The 21,945-nt window shown below is 33.4% G+C and overlaps 1 protein-coding gene across 1 annotated transcript; it reads left to right on the forward strand.

Annotated features, from left to right (window-relative positions):
• Nucleotides 1–7,300: 7,300 nt before the first annotated feature.
• On the forward strand, nt 7,301–21,694 carry LOC143054220 (gamma-interferon-inducible lysosomal thiol reductase-like). Its single transcript, XM_076227148.1, has 7 exons — nt 7,301–7,513; nt 12,994–13,176; nt 13,784–13,858; nt 17,740–17,853; nt 18,992–19,138; nt 19,970–20,038; nt 21,374–21,694. The coding sequence occupies exons 1-7, from the start codon at nt 7,385–7,387 to the stop codon at nt 21,446–21,448; spliced, it is 792 nt and encodes a 263-aa protein (XP_076083263.1). The 5' UTR covers nt 7,301–7,384; the 3' UTR covers nt 21,449–21,694.
• Nucleotides 21,695–21,945: the final 251 nt, after the last annotated feature.

A 21,945-nucleotide genomic window follows, 5' to 3' on the forward strand; every position in this document is an offset into this window, starting at 1 on the left:
GTAAAATGCTTGAATAATTAGATCATTGACTAATAATGAGCAGAATAATATAAGAAGATGTGGTATGAGTGCCAATAAGAAAACTCTCCATCTAAGTCACTATTCGTAAAAGTAAACCATCATAGGCCGAAGTATGGTCTTCAACACGGAGCATTGGCTCACACTAAACAACTAACTATAAAAGCCCCCCAAAACGATATTCATGTTGAAAATCGAGTAAATTGAGGTTTACTTAAACCGAAGAAAAAAATCTACTCTCCTAATATAGCTATAACCGAATATAAATATACTTCTCGTTTGAGAAGGTTAGATTCAAACAAGCTACCCTTTGGCAATAAATGTTTAGAATGAATGTTTTATTAATAAAAATATGTTCTCTCTATTAAAATTGCTACATTGTACCCAAGCATCTTAAAAATACTTCATTATATTGAAATGAAAATTCAATGACTTTCTATTAAAGAATCTTGATCATATTCTGAGATTTAAAAAAAAATGTTTCCTTATTAATAATTGATTTTAAAGCAGAAAGATCATTTTGTCTATTTGACTTGGAGGTTTCGCAATTATATGACATTATTTTTTATCTTTCAATTTGAATATGACTATATACTAAACTATATATATCTATTTTCTTGTTAAATTATATACTTTTCTGATTCAAAAATCAGTCTTAATTCATGTATAATTGCACTTCAAGTATTCTATTATTCCTATGCATATTTATTATAATGATTTGGCCTTGCATGTATGTTTCTTTTTTATCTACTAGTAAATCACATCCGAAATGAATGACAGACGGACATATATACAAAACTTAATGAAACTTAATTGAAATCAAGATATTTGCGTTTTAACGCAAAGGTTTGGGTTATATCGCAAAGGTTTGCGTTTAACGCAAAGGTTTGCGGTTTCCGTTATATCGCAAAGGTTTGCCTTATAACGCAAAGGTTTTGTGTAATTTTGTCTATGCAATTCAAGAGCTCGATCACACGGTTATTATCAATGAAATGTAAGAAGAAAAAGCAAGTTCCTGTCAGTTTTCAATTATCCATTACCGACAAAAAAACAACTTACAATATAGAAGTCTAGTTTTAATGAGCCCATAGACTGAAATACGATCCATGTATTTACACAGAATCCGTTTGTTATGTTCTGAAGGATATTTTAGTCTTGGAAAACATGATTTATTAATTATATGAAACTGTTCCTGGTTTGATTCCCGTCTGGGATGAAAATTTCAGGAACTGAATTTTCGGCTCTCCCTTGACACCATTTGCGAGTATGGTCTCGAGGAACTGATGATAGTCCGTCGGAAAGGGACGATAAATGAGTATTATGGCTGACCCGTATTAAGAGAGAGCCATATCTCCTGCACGTTATTAAAGACACCCTTGTAGATTTCGAAAAAGAGCAGGCTAATGCCGCTACAAGGCAGCATTCGCACCCGCAAAGTGGAAAGGGATTAATATAAGTTGCAAAACTTGTTTCCCAATCCACTATAAATAAATATGTTTAAACTAAGATGAAATTGGATTAATTTTGAAAATCCTCAAGAATCTTCGAATACTCTAAGATCCGTTTTTTTAAAGAATTTTTTCTATACTTTCAAATTGTCTTTTTGTTTGTACTTTATTTTATGGGTGCGATGCTCTTCGTGCAGAACTTAGGGGTCAATCAAATTTCGTAAATAAAAAAAATTGCTTTTTAAAGTCTGTTCGTACAAATGAAAGTTGTGCTGTTACACAACTGCCCTATATTAGAGTTTAGCTTGATAGCTTTTAATCGCGCCATTTGTTTTATGTTCCTATTTCAAGTTAGGATGCAGCAATTTAGTGGTTGAACTAGTTTGCAATCTGTCATTGTTGGTGTTTTTTTCTTTTATTGTTATCATAAATTTGACCGCTGGTTTTCTTTTTTGGATTGTTTAGGATTTTTTATGCCGATGCTTTTTTTTTTGGCTGAACAATAAGTTGGCACTCCGTCTAAAATAGCACGAAATACTGATACATAATAACGAGTGCATGCATTGTTACAAATACTAGTGTGGATCTAGCAAAAGTTATTTTATTGTCACAATCTAATAACTACCCAAAACATTTCATCGAACGCGGTTTTGATGTCATGAATATTATTGACGGCTAGCCTCATGAATATTAACGCCGGCTAGATCCACGCTAGTGTTACAAATGTAATTGTTTTCGTTTGGATATTTCATAAATTGGATACAAGTTGTTTATACTAATAACTATGCTTTAAATCAAATATGATAATTAAGGTTAAATCAGTGAACATGAATTTGACAGCTAATTAATGTCTCTAAAGCTTACTATATTATTTTGGTTTTGCTCATTTTTGCAGGTCTAAAGGACACATACATGTGGGTAGCTGTCATCTTGTCAATGACGCCACTATTGTGAATTTTAGTACAATTTGAAACTTTCGGAAAATTGACCTCGTGAGACATAAATTATACAATTGCGGAATGTCGTACTTGAAATAATATTGAAAAATATTTAATTGATTCTTTTATTTTCTGAAATTTTATAATATTGCATGAATTCATTTAAAAAAAAATGCACAATTGTACAGAACTCACGCAAAATGGATAAAAAACGTTCTTAAATTTGTCTTAAAATCATAACATCCACATCTCCTAAATCTATTGATATTTCTTTAACAAATATTATACTGTTGCCACACAAATTTAAGTTTGATTATTATTTTATCAGTTGTATTAAAAATTTCACCACAATCTATGACTTATCCTATATTTACTGTTCTGTGACCTTAAGCTTCTGCTAGGAAATTCATTTTCAAGTTGTCATTGTGTTTATTTTTCATCGCCGCAAATCTTGAGTTTTAAACTGCCATTTCGTTGCATTTATTCCTAATGTATGCCGGTACGACTATTCCCTTTGCTGTTTAAGGTGTGGTCATGTAAACAATTAAGAAGCCTGCAGTTTTGTAAATTTTTATCATTTGGTTATCACAACAAACAGGATAAAAAATCTAAAAGTTCACTCTTAACTTTAATATCGTAAACATTTATTTACTTTGATAGCATATAACACTGTCACATATGAATGAAAGGAGGGGTTGAATGCGCTTTAAATAATGTGACAGGAACCCAACGAGACATATAACAAAGAAGACATCTAGGGGTAAACGCACAGTCTGCTACAATCAAGTTGTCAATATAAGATTTATATGTTAGTAACTTCTAAAAACCGTCCTGATTTTTTACTATTATTTATTACACGGTTTATTATCCCGAATTTGTTTTTGTCTTTTATCTTTTCTCCTATTTTTTTCTTCTGAAATGCGTATTAACTTACATTGATTAATAAATGAAGATGACGATGAATTACGATGACGATGACGATCGCGACGACGATGAGTATGTTGATGCTAACGTCCAGCGGCAAATATAACATGTATACACTAATTAGGACATTTGAATGAGAAATGAATATAACCCTGATTTGAACAAGATCGACACCTTATCCGGATTCTTTAGTGCTACATTGTATTTCAAACCAAAACATGTCATCATAGATCATCATACCAAGACACATTGTTCTTACTCCGAGAATGCTAAACCTTTGACATCTTGCAATAAACGCATGCATGCTACCACGACTCCATTAAACACATTGAATCGGGATCTGTTTACCCTCTCAGAGTACTCGCGATATTCTAATTAAGGATTAAAATACAATATATAACAAATTAAGGACAAAGTTCAAAGTTTGTCGTATCAATTACTTTTATTTTGATTACTTTATCGTCTTTCTTCGTAATCTCCTCGTCATTGTGCACGTTCTTCTCTTCGGATTTCTTCGTCTCTATCTTTCTTTGTTTTGCTGTTCCGTTTTTTTTTTTGCGAGTTGTCCCTCCTTGTCAATCGCTGTGGATTTCATCGAGGATTTATAAGGCATGCAGTAGTTACACAGCATTTAGAACACATGATATATATTGTTTTCAAAACCTTTCGTTTAATTAGCGCTCCATTCAATGTTTTAATTTTGATTGGTATTTTACACTTTTCAATTGTTTTTCAATATACTTAACTATTTGCTATCAGTAATTTTATCCAAGTTGGACTAAAAGGCGATGGGAAATTAAACGGTGAAACGATTATATATTACCTTTTTTCTAATTTTGTTATCTGCCTACTCCCGATCTTAGCCATCTTTTCTCACCTTTTCCTTTTGAATCTTGACATCTTTTGTGTATCTTATCAACCATGAGTGTATAGCTTTGAAGTGCTTTTTATCTGTGCTTTCTTCTTCTTTGTTTTTTTTCTCTCATTTCTCCTCTATTCCTTATCATGTTTTATTTTCTTCTTTTTGAGATCGTTATTGGTTTCTTTTTTCAAGTAACATATAATATCATATCCAGTTTAGAACTCTTCTGTTAAGTCATAATCTACATCCTTCCAGTTATCCACAGAGAAACTGGAATTAGCCTCGCTTTGTCTCAGGACAGCTCATCGTTTTTTTTTTTCGTTTTTTTTTTTGGGGGGGGGGGGGGGTCTCTGCCTAACTTAATTGTTCTTCTCCGACGTAACGTTTCTAACTAAGGTTTCCAGTTAAGATTATTGAAAGCATGAAATGTATTTTCAACGAACGTTTAGCAAAAATTCAATCATGACATAACAATGGCCGTGTTGCATACAAATAGAGTAAGAAGTGAAGTTTTTAAAGACTTGAAGCGAATCGGAAAAATATCAGGTAAAACAAAATCTAAAAACACGTACGGTGTTTGTTCGACGGACTAGAAATTTTGCTATTTTTGTCCTGAACTTTTTAAAAATCTATTTAAAGTGCATAACATATCATGAATATGTATGAAGTATACAATATCATTTTAATCTTCAAAACGTGTTCTTACATTGGTATTTGATGTGTACGGTTGTTTAGATAAGATATTACAGAGAATTATTTACTTATCAAGTAATTAAAAAAAAAAAAAACACAAAAAAACAAAAAACAAGCAAACTTTCGATAAATTCCCACATTCCTATGATAAATTGAAGCTATGTGTAAATTATATATATATAAAAAGAAGATGTGGTATGGCTGCCAATAAGACAAGTAAGGCAACTCTCCACAAGACTAAAATGACACAGAATTTAACAACTATAGGTCACCGTACGGCCTTCAACAATGAGCAAAGTCCATACCATGAAAGCCCATACCATAAAATGCATTTTACCATCAAGACTCAATATACATGTGTTTGTTACGTATCATATTGTAAAAACTTGTGCGTTTGGAACAATTATAGACAAGTAAATACATTTTTAAAAAGGTATTATATTTGATTATCTGTATGTATACAACTTGTCATTTTAAATATACGTGCAAATGCATAATATTATCACACTATTACTATTATTATTCGTCGAGACAATTCTTTTAAAAGCTTATATACACACTAGAAATACGTACATGTATCCTTCTTGCATATTGATAAAAAAAATTAAAAAAAGAGTTGGGGTGTGTGGAGGCTTACGGGGGTTGAAACCCCCGCTTTTTTTTTAGACGATCACTGCATTTGAATGGGGACATACAGTTGGACCCCCCCCCCCCCTTTTCAAATGGCTGGATCCGCCCCTGTACCCGCTTGAGCTCACACGACAAAAATATTAAAGTAAAGGAAATGCATGCATATAAACATTATCATCCATTAATTCTGTAAGTACGTTTCACTGATTCTTGTTTTTATACAATATATTTGTATATAAAGATCTATAAACATATATATTTAATTTTAAACCAGGCCCAGATAGCAAACATGTGTTGGGCCAATATTGGCATTCTGTTGGCAACATTGTTGGGCCAATGTTGGAAAACTATGTTGGGCCAACGTCATTTTGCTCATCGGCCCTCAGTTGGCCCAACATGTTGGGTCTTTGTTGGCCCAACATCAGTATGCCAACAAGGTTAACTATTTGCCAACAATCTGCCAACAATGTCAACTATTTGCCAACAGTCTACCAACGTCGTCTAGTATTAAAATTATGTTGGACTAATGTTGGTCGAACAGCAGTATGCCAACGATGGCTTCAGTTTGTCAAACATGATTTTCATGCATTTCATGTTATTTATTAAGAAATATTTACCTCTAGTATATAATGTATATTTTATTGGCAGGTCAATCTCGGCTGTCATGTGGAGAGTGTGATATAACACTCGTGTCAAATGAGCTGCTGAGTTCAGTTGATTCGTTTCACAACTTGCAGAAACTATATTAAAAATTTATTTGTTTTTTTGGGGCTGGTTTTAAGTATTTTTTGTTTGTGCATAAAATTATTCAATCATTAAGATAAATACATTTAAATGACTACACAGATTTGAAAATATTAGATAAAGAGAATGAAGAGCACATTTTTTGGTTTGAACTTTGAAATAATATCTAAAAAAAAATAAAACATTCTGTGGTATAATACGGGGAGATAAGAACTTAATACGTTGGCATATTGTTGGCACAATGTTGGCTCATATTTCAATATTGTCATGAAATATCAATGATATGTTGTTGTTTTTTTATAAATACTAGTATACTGTTTTAAAAACTTTTGAATTATTCAAAATACTAAGAATTTTCTAGCTCTTGGCACAGACGGTTTAAAATAGTCCTATTTGGGAAGACTTTATTATTTGATATTTTACTAAGTCCTCAATGCCCTTCAAACACAATCTATAGTCTCTATGATAACATAGAATCATTCAAATAGAGTTTGAATAAAATTGGTTCAGTAGTTTCAGTCAGAAGATCTTACACTGAACCAATGTATAACGTAAGTCAAATATCGTTGGGCAAGCTACCTTAAAAATAACAGTTGGTAAGAAAATGTTGGGCCAACATTGGGCCAATAACACCAAAATTACAGTTTGTGGAAAGTCGTTGGGCCAACAAGGGGCCAATAGTGTCAAAATTACTGTTGGCTGAGTTTTGTTGGGCCAATAAGGGGCCAATAGTGTCAAAATAACTGTTGGCTGAGTTTTGTTGGGCCAACGTCGGTTTCTTATTGTGCTGCCAACGCCAACTATTTACCAACTGTGCCAGCCAATCACCAATGTTGGCCCAACAAAGTATTGCTATCTGGGGGGCTATCATAATCTGTTGCATACTGAAAGCTATTTTCTTTTTTATTGAAATAATATTATACCGCAATTTTTTATTCATTATTTATGTCTTATTTGTTGTTTATTTTATACTTATTATGTGGGAATCAGTTAAAAACCACATGTCTTTAAAGAAGGTGACCTCATGTGATCCTCTTAATCACATGATTCATAGTCACGTGTTGTAAATATTTACACATGACACTTACAGGTGATTAGCGGCATACGAACGCATAACTTACATAGAAATGGAAAGACTTATATCATTGTCGCTAATTGCAGTTTTTGCTTTATTCGGAATTGTAACATCAACAACAGAATGTGATTTGCCACCATCCCTGTGGTGCTCCACACCAGAAACAGCTAAACGATGCAAGGTAATATTTCTCTTATGGTTATCTCCCTTATATTGTAAAATTGTATTTTTGTTTGAGGGTCAAGAAGAGTAACTATTTTAAAATAAATCCAATGAAATGATGAGCATTGGCGGGTCTATTTTTTTGTAAGGGGTGGGGGCACTGACTGCCTAAGAGGAGCCCACTTCTTTGTTTTTTTCATGGATCGGTTCATTAATTTTTCTTTTTGAATTGCTAGATACATTTTTCATGTCGGGGTCTCTCTCTAATTGGTTGCTATGATGCGGTCTCATACCCATACCTGGTTTAAACGGAAACTATGAGAGTTTCTAACTTCTACATCTTTTGGTATCAGGTGCAAAGTTGTCTCATTGGCAATCACTCGCTCGGAAAATCTATCCATAAAAACTATAAAAGCAACAAAATACATGTACAAAAAATAAATATCAAGAATCCTTTTCTTCAGTAACTGTTTGAATGGCTGTTTAATAAAGCAATCCACTTCTGTTTAAGTTAAACGCAAAACTCTTCTGTATTAAAAGTCAAAATGCACTCATAAAATTTAACATTAAACATTCAATCAAATTTAATGGGAATATGAGGTTTCTATATTTGACTAAATCACGTTTTACCATGATTTATTTAACGTTTTTTGTAGTTGTTGTTTCAAAACCATTTTTTTATACTTGTCACATGATATGATGTCAGTTAACCCTTATAGTGCCACGGTTTATTTTGGTAAACTACCGTTGAGTGCCAAGGGATAGGCCCTTGATTTCAAATTCCAACGGAAAACGTCACAAAGGAAGCGTAACAATGCATAACGTCATGCAATTGTTTCCGTATGGACGCAATTCTGTTTCGACGGTCGACGTTTGTTAGTTAGATTTTTGTTTGATAATAAACGAAAATGGTCAATCTAACGGATGTTTAAGAAATATGCAAAGTTGATATACCTATTAGAGCAGAAAATATATATAAAAAAAAGGATGCAAGAAATTTTATAATTCTGGGGAAAGAGCGAATTTAATATTCTTCAGAAAGAAGTACATAAATAAATCAAAATATTGAGCTACATGTACGTCGGATAGAAATCGATCTTATCCAATGTATATCAATACATCTGTTAATCTACAGAAAGTCTGTAAGTGTTTGAAAACTGAGTTGTTATAAGAACCCTACTAACAGTCCAAAATTCATCTTCTTTTTCGTATTTGAATGTTCCAAAATCAAACAAAGTCTTAAATTGAGTCTTACATACATGTACATATATACACGCACTTTCATTCGGTCGATTTTTATCCGATGCAGCTCTTTATGTTTAATTGTGTTTTCTCTAAAACTGTCTTAGAAATTGTTTTATTTGAAACTATATTTTATGTCAATACATTTTCCGTTTTATATAAAATTTACAGGAGTAAACGAATTTGTGTTTACTGTTTGATCCCTTTCAAATGTACATGTTATATATAGAGACTTTGAAATTTAGAATTTGATGCACAATGCAATCACGACGTTACTATGCCATTCTCCTATTGAACAGAATATAGAACTCCGCAAATTTACAGATCTTACACTGTTTGGCTGATATTCAGACGATTTATTTATTTATTATTTATACAGAATGTGTTTTCAGCCAATAGGTCCGAGTACAATTATCGTCCTTTGATTTTAGTCCTTAGTGTGGACAGTGTGTTACTTGCCAAATTGTGTTATACCTCTTCCAAATTTATTTCTCCATGTTTTATGCCTCATATAGCAAGTTGGGGGGTGAAATGACACTGTAAAATTGGGTCATAAATATTAATGTAAAGTAGTGATTAGGTCCAGCTAAAAAAGGTCAAAAATTAGCACTTCGGAAGCTGTCAAAAGATTTCAAGACCCCTTAACATAAAATTGTTCACATTTTGAGTTAGAGCTGATGAAGTTTTCTATAATTTTGACATAATTTGTCCCAAAAGTAGTACAACACACTGTAAAAATATTATTGAGAAAGCGCAGGTGGGATTTTTTTAATTTTCATTTATTGTCTAAAAGAAATGCACTACGAAATAACTGTGTACTCGGACCAATAAACCGATGGATATAATTTGTCGTAGTGTCGTACTTAAGTTATATATTTATTGTGTAGTACATGTTACTGTATCTTTACTCATAACGATCCAGCGCTCTCGTTGGAAAGATATGTGGACTAATGGGCGGTATGGGCTTTGCTCATTGTTGAATGCGTCAAGTTGTTTTATTTTGACATTTCTTTTGGTTCATAATAGGACATCTGTTATACATGTTATAGGAGTTAACGGATCTTTACAGCTTATTTCCTACTGCATGTAAAGCAAACCTTTGATTGGCTTGCTTGCTTTTTTGTATACTTGTTTATACAAGCTTTGTAAATAAGATTGACAATATATATAGGCATAGTTTAACCTGTATATATAATATTTGAATTTAACTGGGTGTTATCCTAATGATTGTACAATACAAAAACAAAGCAAGCAAGCAAGCTAACTAAAGTCTTGCTCTACATGAATTAGGAAATTAGCTGTAACGTATTTGGGTGTAATATGTTCATATAATCTCGATACAGTGTTAATAAAATTGAGAATGGAAATGGGGAATGTGTCAAAGAGACAACAACCCGACCATAGAACAGACAACAGCAAGAGGTCACCAATAGGTCTTCAATGCAGCGAGAAATTCCCGCAACCAGAGGCGTCCTTCATCTTGCCCCTAAATATTTATAGAATAACTAATGGAAGAATTCAAATAGAGAAAACTATTCAACGAGTGACCGAACAACACATTAATTCACGAATGCGCGTAGCGCATGAGTTAATTATCAGTGTTATTCGGTCACGAGTTGAATATTTTTCGATATTTGATCATGAATTCTTTAATTAGTTATTCTTTTTATTACATTGGCAAATGGCTTTTTTTTTAAAATTAATGTAAAACATGTAAGGAACTATATCTTTTTTTCGACGTATTCATAATTTGTTTTGGTCCGCCGTTATCAACGTCTAGACAACGCCTATTGTTGTATGACGTCAGAGAGTGAAATAGCCAAGTTTATTTCACATGTGAAATTATCGGTTTTTATTATGCAACCAATGTAATAAATATATTTATCATATACTTAGCATTAATATGATAGCTTTTGCATATGTGTAATGGGCGGAAGTGCACAAGCCATATCTTCCCACCCGGGCAGATAACCCATATCAAGTGCCTCTCGTGCAAAAAACCCATATCAGTGCCTCTCGTGCAAGTTTCTTCCGGTGTTTCCGGTATCGGTTGTTTACTTTTCCATTGTGACGTCAGATGTTTTTTTATGACGACGTCAAAATTTACGGGAACTTTTATGGGGATAGTTTAGTACTTGCTAATAAATGCCATTGACAATTATGAATCATTTTATAGTACAACAAACATGGATTAGTAATGATCGTAAACTTTTCCAAATTTTCAATGTTTCAAAATGCCTCTATAGGAAATGTTACCATACATATATAAGGAGGTAGTGATGTGCTGTTGTTGGACAATTATAGTATATTTGATTCATAATTTATTTTCTTTATAAAGTTTTTGACTGTTTTAGTTATTGCATTTGTTTATTTGCCTTACATAAAACTATTGTCGGAAGTATATGATAAAGTGATTAATACATGGCCTTTTCCATATCAGCCTGGGTATCATCCCTCGACCCATATCAGCACCTCGACTCCGTCTCGGGCTGATATGGGGGTCTCTGGATGATACCCAGGCTGATATGGAAAAGGCCATGTATTAATCTCTATATATTAGTTGGGTCAAGTAGGATAAACGGTACTGTAGTTCCTTCGGAAGAACAGAGTAACTATTAGTTCAGTGATAATGAACGCCATACTAAACTCCAAATTATACACAAGAAACTAAAATTGTAAAATAATACAAGACTAGCAAAGGCCAGAGGCTCCTGACTTGGGACAGGCACAAAAAAACTGATGTACATGTAAAACTATGTGAAGTATCTTTGCTAGCCAGTCAGCCTAGCTTGATGTAAGCTGGTATATTTCTTTCTTTTGAAACATGCTAAGACGACTTGTAACCATGCAGGCTGACCTTTTTGACAATTTTATTTATTTGACTTTAATTGAAATCTTTTGTCATATGTTATATATACTAAAACTGATATCCGCTTCACTTGTATGGTGGTGGATAATAATATTGCGAGCTGTTTAATGACACCCCGTCTTTAATAAAAACTTATACCGTCACTTAACAAGTTATTACTTGTTTGTATTGTTGGTTATGTTGTTGTCATATTGAATGATCGGAAATGTTAAATATCTTTCTCTTTTCCTGTAAGGAACAATTTTGATTTCCTCCTAATGGAGTTACTAATATTCAAAATCCTTCTGTCTTCTTTAAAAAACAAATAAATATCAAATGGTCGTCACCTTATGTTACATGTACACAAATGGTTGTCTCCTTATACTACACAAGTTAAAATTGATTGACTGTTGGTTGCCAATTTTCAAACGTTCAGTGGCAAATAGTTCATGCATTTTCAGGACTACAAGAGCTTAAAAAGCATGTATATCGATATCTTACACACAACAAAAAATTTGCGAAAGCAAATTTACAGATCTAACATTGTTGTGTTGATGTTAAGACGAGTTGTATATACATAATGTACACAGCAATGTATCACCATCATTGCCGGTGATCCGATGGATAAATTTGTTGTAGAGTTGTCACTGACTCAGACGTACTTATAAATATAATTATTTTCTGTATCTTGCATTAATTTGTAGGATCCTTTACTGTAGATAATTGAGCTGATCTGTAACAATAACATCTCCATGCCTTATATATCATGTACTGTAGTACGACGCTAGATTAAAACTGACGAGGAAAGGTAACACTCGACCACCGAAAGCTTTATTATTTTGTGAAGCCCAGGTGGTCGTGTGGTCTAGCGGGACGGCTATAGTGCAGGCGATTTGGTGTCACGATATCCCAGTAGCATGGGTTCGAATCCCGGCGAGGGAAGAACAAAAAAATTGCGAAAGCAAATTTACAGATCTAACATTGTTGGGTTGATGTTTAGACGAGTTGTTTACACACACATATATATATATTATATACAAAATAATCGAGTTTGGTTACTTTAAATGAAGTATATAAAATGAAGCATATATGTTGAAGATAGTTAAGATATGCTTTTGGATCAAATAACAGACAAACAGTGACAAGCTCTTGAAATTTCCATTTTATTGGCGATACAGACTGGTTTTGACATTCTAGTCTACACGAAGACATGTCGCCATTCTTGGGCACATTATTTTGACTCCGAGCCGAAAGTAGCTCTTACTCCTTAATGCCGCATGTTTAGCTGAGAGGTTTGGTTTGACCCAATCAGGGTTTGAACCCACGACCTCCCACACTCGATACAAGCACGAAATACCGAGGCGGTTTCTTAATGCATTGAACACGTTTTAAACCTTTTATTTTTACAGGTGTTCGACCAATGTAAAGACTATCAAACAGAGAAACGTGATGCCAAACTAGTCAATGTTACATTATACCACGAATCACTATGTCCAGATTGTATAGATTTCATTACAACCTCGTTATGGAAAGCTTTTACCAAAGTGTCAGACATATTTACTATAACAATGGTGCCATATGGAAATGCTATGGTAAGTTTGATAATATGTGCCGATGTTGCTCATGTCTCAGGAATAGATTACTTAAGCTGTATGTGGTAATTTTTTTAGGAATTGTTGGTCGTATGCTCTTCAACGTCGTACTTTAAAATTTATTTGGCCTTTTTTATCTTTTTTGTTTCGAGAGTCAATGATGAGTATTTTGTAGACAAAACGCGCATACACAATTTCAATCTTGGTTTCTATGATGAGTTTATCAGTCAACTTGTTATTCTCCTTTCTTGCAGTGGTAAAAAATGACTGCTTTATTTGAGAATAGATATTTTTTAGCGAATCCAAGTGTCGATATACCCGATATTTGATCATGAATGAGTGCATGTGGGTTCGCTAAGTTGATTTAATTTTTGATAATATTTGAACGAATATTGGTTGTCATTTCTGGTGTCGTGTTTATTATGATAGATAGGAGGTTCTTCGTTTCTGTATCTTTAACCTTTCACCATTTTTCTCAATTCTCAATTCTTAATCTTTATTGTTGTATTTTAGCGTATCTCAATTTTTGTTTTATTCTTTTGCCTATTTTTCTCTATTTTTCATTAGCACTACTGTATACTAATAAACATATTTCATGTCGTTTAAGGAAAAGAAAGAAGCAAATAAGTATAAATTTTTCTGTCAGCATGGAGAAGCAGAATGTGTTGGTAACTTGATAGAGGTAAGCATTAATTGGCGGTGACACCTTAAGCAGTTGCGGATCCAGGGGGTGGGGGGTGTTGGAACCCCCTTTTTTGGACGATAAAAGCATTTGAATGGGGACATGTAGTTGGAACCCCCCTTTGTTCCGTGTTATGACCCCCACTTCTTTATAAATGGCTGAATCCGCCCCTGCTAAGTTTGTGTTTTTATACGACCGCAAAATTTGAAAATTTTTTCGTCGTATATTGCTATCACGTTGGCGTCGTCGTCTGCGTCGTCGTCGTCGTCGTCGTCGTCCGAATACTTTTAGTTTTCGCACTCTAACTTTAGTAAAAGTGAATAGAAATCTAAGAAATTTTAACACAAGGTTTATGACCACAAAAGGAAGGTTGGTATTGATTTTGGGAGTTTTGGTCCAAACATTTTAGGAATTAGGGGCAAAAAAGGGCCCAAATAAGCATTTTCTTGGTTTTCGCACTATAACTTTAGTTTATGTTAATAGAAATCTATGAAATTTTGACACAAGGTTTATGACCACAAAAGAAAGGTTGGGATTGATTTTGGGAGTTTTGGTTTCAATAGTTTAGGAATTAAGGGCCAAAAAAGGGCCCAAATAAGCATTATTCTTGGTTTTCGCACAATAACTTTAGTTTAAGTAAAAAGAAATCAATGAAATTTAAACACAATGTTTATGTCCACAAAAGGAAGGTTGGTATTGATTTTGGGAGTTTAGGTCCCAACAGTTTAGGAATTAGGGGCCAAAAAGGGACCCAAATAAGCATTTTTCTTGGTTTTCGCACCATAACGTTAGTATAAGTAAATAGAAATTTATGAAATTTAAACACAAGGTTTATGACCATAAAAGGAAGGTTGGTATTGATTTTGGGAGTTTTGGTCCCAACAGTTTAGGAATAAGGGGCCCAAAGGGTCCAAAATTAAACTTTGTTTGATTTCATCAAAATTGAATAATCGGGGTTCTTTGATATGCCGAATCTAACTGTGTATGTAGATTCTTAACTTTTGGTCCCGTTTTCTTATTGGTCTACATTAAGGTCCAAAGGGTCCAAAATTAAACTTAGTTTGATTTTGACAAAAAATGAATTGGTTGGGTTCTTTGATATGCTGAATCTAAAAATGTACTTAGATTCTTGATTATTGGCCCAGTTTTCAAGTTGGTCCAAATCGGGGTCCAAAATTAAACTTTGTTTGATTTCATCAAAAATTGAATAAATGGGGTTCTTTGATATGCCAAATCTAACTGTGTATGTAGATTCTTCATTTTTGGTCCTGTTTTCAAATTGGTCTACATTAAAGTCCAAAGGGTCCAAAATTAAACTTAGTTTGATTTTAACAAAAATTGAAATCTAGGGGTTCTTTGATATGCTGAATCCAAACATGTACTTAGATTTTTGATTATGGGCCCATTTTTCAAGTTGGTCCAAATCAGGATCTAAAATTATTATATTAAGTATTGTGCAATAGCAAGTCTTTTCAATTGCAAAGTATTGCACAATGGCAAGAAATATCTAATTGCACAATATTGTGAAATAGCAATATTTTTTTTAATTAGAGTTATCTTTCTTTGTCCAGAATAGTAAGCAAGAAATATCTAATTGCAAAATATTGTGCAATAGCAAGATTTTTTTTTAATTGGAGTTATCTTTCTTTGTCCAGAATCAACTTAAATCTTTGTTATATACAATATACAATGTATGTTCACTTTAAACTACCAACTGATAAATTAAAATAATCTTTACCATTCAGTGATAACAAGCATTTTTTTTACATCTTAATATTTTATGATGTACATGTATTTAAATGAGTAGTTATTGTTGCAAACTCCATTAGAAATTTTAATTGAGATTAGTTTTAGAATAAGGGAAAGGGGGATGTGATTAAAAACATTGGGTTCAATTTTTCTCATTTGAAATTTCATAAATAAAAAGAAAATTTCTTCAAACATTTTTTTGAGAGGATTAATATTCAACAGCATAGTGAATTGCTCTAAGAGAAAACAAAAATTTTAAGTTCATTAGAACACATTCATTCTGTGTCAGAAACCTATGCTGTGTCAACTATTTAATCACAATCCAAATTTAGAGCTGAATCCAGCTTGAATGTTGTGTCCATACTTGCCCCAACCGTTCAGGGTTCAACCTCTGCGGTCGTATAAAGCTACGCCCTGCGGAGCATCTGGTTAACAAAAGTGACACCCTATGTTTATGTTTTTGACAAAACCTATATCTCTGTTTTGTTAAACAAATTGATTGCGCCTGCGCCTTGCACGTTGTCATCACCTTTTGACGATGAAAAGCTTAAGGTGGGCTGTTCCAGATCATGTTTGTTGTAAAACAAATTTAAAACATGTCCCACTGTAATTTTCCTGTTGTAAATGCCAAAACACGTCTTAACCATAAAAAAAATTTAAACATGTTAATGTGTCTATTTCCAGTCCTGATCAATTATACTAAAAAAGGTCTTAAACTTATACAAAATATACCATTTGAATGGCACGTTTCAAGCATTGCGAAGGCTTATGTGTCTATTTCAACGATTTCATCTGTTTATCAGACTCATCCAAATCGCAAAGCTAAACTGTTATTGATTTTATCACAGTATAACCACTAACAGATAGTCTAAACGGGTACTAGAAAACATATAATATAGACACAGCTTAATGAAATATTTACTTAATAAATTGCATGCTCTAGGAGCGCCTTGTTGAAAATACATGGGTTAATCAGGAACAATTTTAATTAAAGTTAGTTCTTCGAACATGCTCCTTACATTCGTCCGGTTGTCAATTAAACACCCGAACCAAAACGTCTTTATCGATTTCGTGCGCCTTGAGCGATTTCTTCGATTTACCTTCACGAAGAACGCTCATGTCTCGTGTCTAATGACAAACCAAAAATTTAAATACGCTGCAACGTAGTTGACCTTTGATATATTTAGGTATTTTTCTTTTTCAATCCCCTTATGTCATATAGTTCCTGACGTGTTTAAGTATTTGTTATGCTTGGGTTTTCATGTTTTTAATTGACTTCAATTTGTCTTAACTGAATTATTGGTGGGTTGCTGTCTCTTTTTGATATACAATCCACTCCTTTGTTCATATCCCATGTTAACTTTCAATTTATCTGAAGAAGAAAAGATGTGCGATCTGTTGTATGTAATTTGTGATCTTGAGAATTACCTCGGGTCGTGTTTATAATTTGTAAAAGAAAGTCGAAAGGGATATTCAAACTCGTATGTCAAAAACTAACTGACAATTGCATGGCAAAAAGAAAGAAACAGAAAAAAGATAAAGAAAACAATAATAGTATACAAAAATACACAATACAACCAAATATATCGGATGCTTCGGAGGGGTTAGCTGGTTCTGCTCCACATGTGATACCCGCTGTGTTACTCCTAAATATATGTCGATAAGTTATTGAGCATATACAGTAACATGTTACAATGGTTACAAAAACAATGACTGTGGCATTTTGTAGGGATAAAATTGAGAAAGGAAATGGGGAATGTGTCAAATAAACTCATCATAGATACCAGGACTAAATTTAGTATATACGTGCAAAGCGACAACAACCCGACCATAGAGAAGACAACAGCCGAAGGCCACCAATGGGTCTTCAATGTAGCGAGAAACTCCCGCACCCGTAAGCGTCCTTTAGCTGGCCCCTTAAAAATATGTATACTAGTACAGTGATAATGGACGTCATACTAAACTCCGAATTATACACAAGAAACTAAAATTAAAAATCATACAAGACTAACAAAGGCCAGAGGTTTCTGACTTGGGACAGGCGCAAAATTGCGGCGGGGTTAAACATGTTTATGAGATCTCAACCCTCCCACTATACCTCTAGCCAATGTAGATACAATCATTTATTTCAGAGTTGTGCTATTTACGTCTTAAAGAACGAGCGGGCATCATTTAACTATAGCCACTGTATAGCAAGTTATCTTAATACTCAGCGGAGAGTGGATTTTCCCAAAGCAGCTAAAAAGGTAATAATCTGATAATTATGTTCCTTCATGTTTAGATTATTTATACTGTGGATTCATTTATTTTCGTGGATTCAGGAAAACTAACATGTTCGTTGATATTTACTTTCGTGGTTTTGCGGAACTCCACTTACATGCGTATATAGTAAATTTCCCATTCGGTGAACATTTGATTTCGTGGTTGACCTTTACCCACAAAAACACGAAAATTGGTATCCAACGAATAATAATGAATCCACAGTACACGTATTACTTTTCCAGCTTTCGATTCATTCTCATCACTAAATAGTGCTTACACACGTTCTGTATTCATTTGACTTTTGTCACATTTCGTGCACGCATGCTTTACCATTATGATACATACATATCACTTTAAACCAGTCTGCATTCAGAACTCTTATAACCTATGAACCACGAGCCCAGCACTCAAAAAACGTACAAACCACATGAGTAGCACTCATATATCTTACGAACTACGTGCTCAACACTCAGTTAACTTATGAACTACCAGTATGTGTCTATTACTCGTTTTACTTATGAACCTGTTCAACGGTCAGTTTACTTATAAACTACATTTACATGCCTAACACTCATAATACTTATGAACCACGTGTTCAACGCTCAGTTTACTTACACTCATGCATATCACGTATTAACCACGTGTTCAACGCTCAGTTTACTTATGAACTGCGTGTCTAACACTCATATTACTTATAAACCAGGCGTTCAACGCTCAATTTACTTATGAACGACGTGCCTTACACTCATATTACCTATGAACCACGTGTTCAATGCTCAGTTTACTAACGAACTGCGTGCCTTACACTCATTATTCTTATGAAACACGTGTTCAACGCTCATTACTTATGAACTACGTGCAGAAGACTCATATTACTTATAAACCACGTGTTCAACGCTCAATTTACTTATGAACTACGTGCCAGACAGTCGTATTACTTATGAACCACGTTTTCAACCCTTATATAAATTGAAAACCAAGTGTCCTCCATTCACAAAAGGTATGTATCACCTCTCCTGCTCACGTGTAATATATGAGCCAGATTTCTTATTACGAATTCTCTTAGCTTTTTAATTTCAATTCAATTCAAATCAATCCAATTCTTACTTACTTTATTTATAGTGTGCAAATGAACAGAGTATCAATTATGACCAAATAGATGCCTGTGCCAATGGACAACTTGGTAACCAACTCGAACACCAGATGGCGGTGAGGACACGTGCGCTGAATCCTTCACATAACTATGTTCCTTGGGTTACCATCAATGGGGTGAGTTAACTAAAGATAGGTCACAGATGTAATACTAGTAGTATAAGAGAGGATGATAAAGGAGATTTTTACCCTGATTAAGAATTGTTAACTAAGGCTTCGCCTCAGTTGACAATGCTTTAACGTGGGGTTCATGTACAACAATCTGCTCTATCACCCTATAGCTATCAGCTATGTGTTATTTTAATTGTTATATTGAATGTTCTTTTATGCTTGTCTTTTGTAATTCTAAATTCTAAATTTAAAACTATGACGTCATATGTACTTATTAACACTAAAAACAATTGATCAAACGTTTCCAAGAATGGAAATAAACTATTAGACATCGGTTAGAGTTGTAACCCTCATCGTATGCAATAAAAATCTGGAATTTTAACTTTAAGTATGACAATATTGCTGATCACTAGCCTGGGATTATTGCCTAAGTTATGCTTTTTGTAGATCTATGAGGAATAAGCCAATATATCAGACTGAGCATTATCATGTTGAAATGCAAGATAATATATGTAAGATTAGATCTCTCATTATACTTTTACCAAGATTCAGCCATTTGAATTTGAACCAGAAATATGATTTATTCAAAACGATCCTTTGATATGTTGATATGTTGACTTTTATTTTGAAACACAAAACATTTCAAGAAAAACGTTATTTTTAATATGTATGAAATGTTTCATTGATTATAACAGGAAAGCTAGAATGGTTTGTAACATAATATAAAATAAGATAAAAACAAGTCTATCAGGTTATGAGACACACTCGGACTAATTTTCTGTCTTGATTTGACTGAGTTTGTTTTATGGCTTTTTAACACAATTGTTAATTTTAAAGGTACACACAGAAGCGTTGCAAAACCAAACAGAAACAGATCTTATAAAAGTTGTCTGTGATACATATCAGGTTAGTAAAAGTGTACTCTTAAATGATTGACAACTTGCCTGTGATACATATCAGGTTAGGAAACTAAAACATGTAAAGTGTAGTATTATATCATTCACAAATTGTACAATTTGTATAGACTGGGCTATTGCAATGTTCGATGCATGTAGACAGTCATACAAGGGAGAGGTTTTGTTAGCTATAAAACCAGGTTTAATCCACCATTTTCTACACAAGGCAATGCCTGTACCAAGTCATGAATACTACTAGTATGACAGTTGTTTTACAATCGTTTGATGTGTTTGATCAGTGATTTTGTTCTTTTGTTTAGGGAAGTTCTGTTATCGATTTTCCTTGTAGTTCGGTATTACTGTTCTTTTACTTTTAGTTGTTATACTTTTTGTTTATGTGTCCTTTGGGTTGCTGTCTCATTGAAGTATATCTAACCTCTGTTATTTATACAGAAATGAGATAGCAAGTAATATTGAAAAAGGGGAGAGTGAAATAACTTTTTTTTACGGTGAGCAATATCACCGTTTAAGCAAATGGAGTAAAAAAAAGATTAAATAAACATTTGAGTATCTGATACGCAAATTATCTATTTTTCTTATGTATGCTGTACTTTTGTTCCGAATTTCTGAAGGAAAACACATTTTAAGATCCATTTCACATACATACGACAAGAAACAATAGCATTATTACTGCCATACATTTGTTTTATATGTGACAAAAATGTACACAATTTTGAGATCTCAAACACTTAATAGTTCAATCCCGTCACCAGTTCAGGAAGCCCGTCAGTCAGAGTTCAATGGTTACCTTATTTCAATTCTTGTAGTCTTTAGCGAATTTAATTTTGATGACAGAAGTTTGACAGTTCTATTTTATTAAAATATATCTTGTTTAGACTCGAGGAGATTGCAAGCTTCCAATATTATTTACAAACGTGATGATTATAAAGACTTTGTGTTGACCTTCGGTTACTAGTATTTTGTAACGAACAAACTAAAAAAATAGAAAAAGAAAGTTAATTTAAAATACAATAAAAAAGGAAGTTGATTTTGAATACAATAAAAACGATTGTATAAACAAATACAAAATAAAAACAAACAAATCAACTCGGAAAAACTATGTTGAAGGACATACTTGTAAAAATAGAAAAAGAAGTATCATTCTTTACAGAATTCATAACACAAATACTAAAATACACCTCACAAAACTGAATGCAAAGGAACAGCATTGTTTTGTTGTGGTTCTTCACTACTGTACAATTGCTCGCACCTTGTAAGTTGAAGGTCGTTATGTACAAGTTAATACTGGACAAGTTTGATTAATTAGTTCACTTATTTATTAAAGGGTCCAAAACCAAGTGCTTGCCAGGAAATCATCCATAATACTCATAGTTGCAGAAGACTGAAGTCAGAGTTATAGATTGTGTCTTAAACAACAGTAACGTGATGCATAATTATATTTTATATCATCTAACGAAAGTAAACTGTGATGTTGGGTCGCTGCTTCATAAACAAATACTCTATCATCTCAAGGACTTTGATGAATTCCGGATATTACGATTTAGGCTTTGTATGTACCGGATTTGCTTTCTCTTTTTTATTTTGATTATTAATGAACAATGAAATGTCTTTCGTTGATTTGAAATATTAAAGATAAGAGATTGAACATGTGATTATTAACATATGCCTGTGTACCCTATCGCTGAGTGATCTGAATCATTCCCTCCCCCATTAAATCTAACTCCCCTTCGTGGCGTGTTCGAATCAAACGATGGAGGGGTTTGATTCCTGGTCGAGTTTGCCAACCGATTTTTTCATTTTATTTTCATGAAGTGTGTTAGCGTAAAGACTGGTTAACTTAAAATTATGAATTTTGATGGTGTGATGTTTCTGTCAGCGGCGTGCAATACATCATAA

Source organism: Mytilus galloprovincialis, chromosome 12, assembly GCF_965363235.1.
Source record: "Mytilus galloprovincialis chromosome 12, xbMytGall1.hap1.1, whole genome shotgun sequence".
NCBI classification, from domain to species: domain Eukaryota; kingdom Metazoa; phylum Mollusca; class Bivalvia; order Mytilida; family Mytilidae; genus Mytilus; species Mytilus galloprovincialis.

Excerpts from the sequence above, each read along its gene's own strand:
- LOC143054220 (XM_076227148.1), top strand. The coding sequence starts at position 7,385 with ATGGAAAGACTTATATCATTGTCGCTAATTGCAGTTTTTGCTTTATTC. Across the intron at positions 7,514-12,993 it reads AAACAGCTAAACGATGCAAG|GTGTTCGACCAATGTAAAGA; the intron begins GTAATATTTCTC and ends TTATTTTTACAG. Across the intron at positions 13,177-13,783 it reads TGCCATATGGAAATGCTATG|GAAAAGAAAGAAGCAAATAA; the intron begins GTAAGTTTGATA and ends ATGTCGTTTAAG.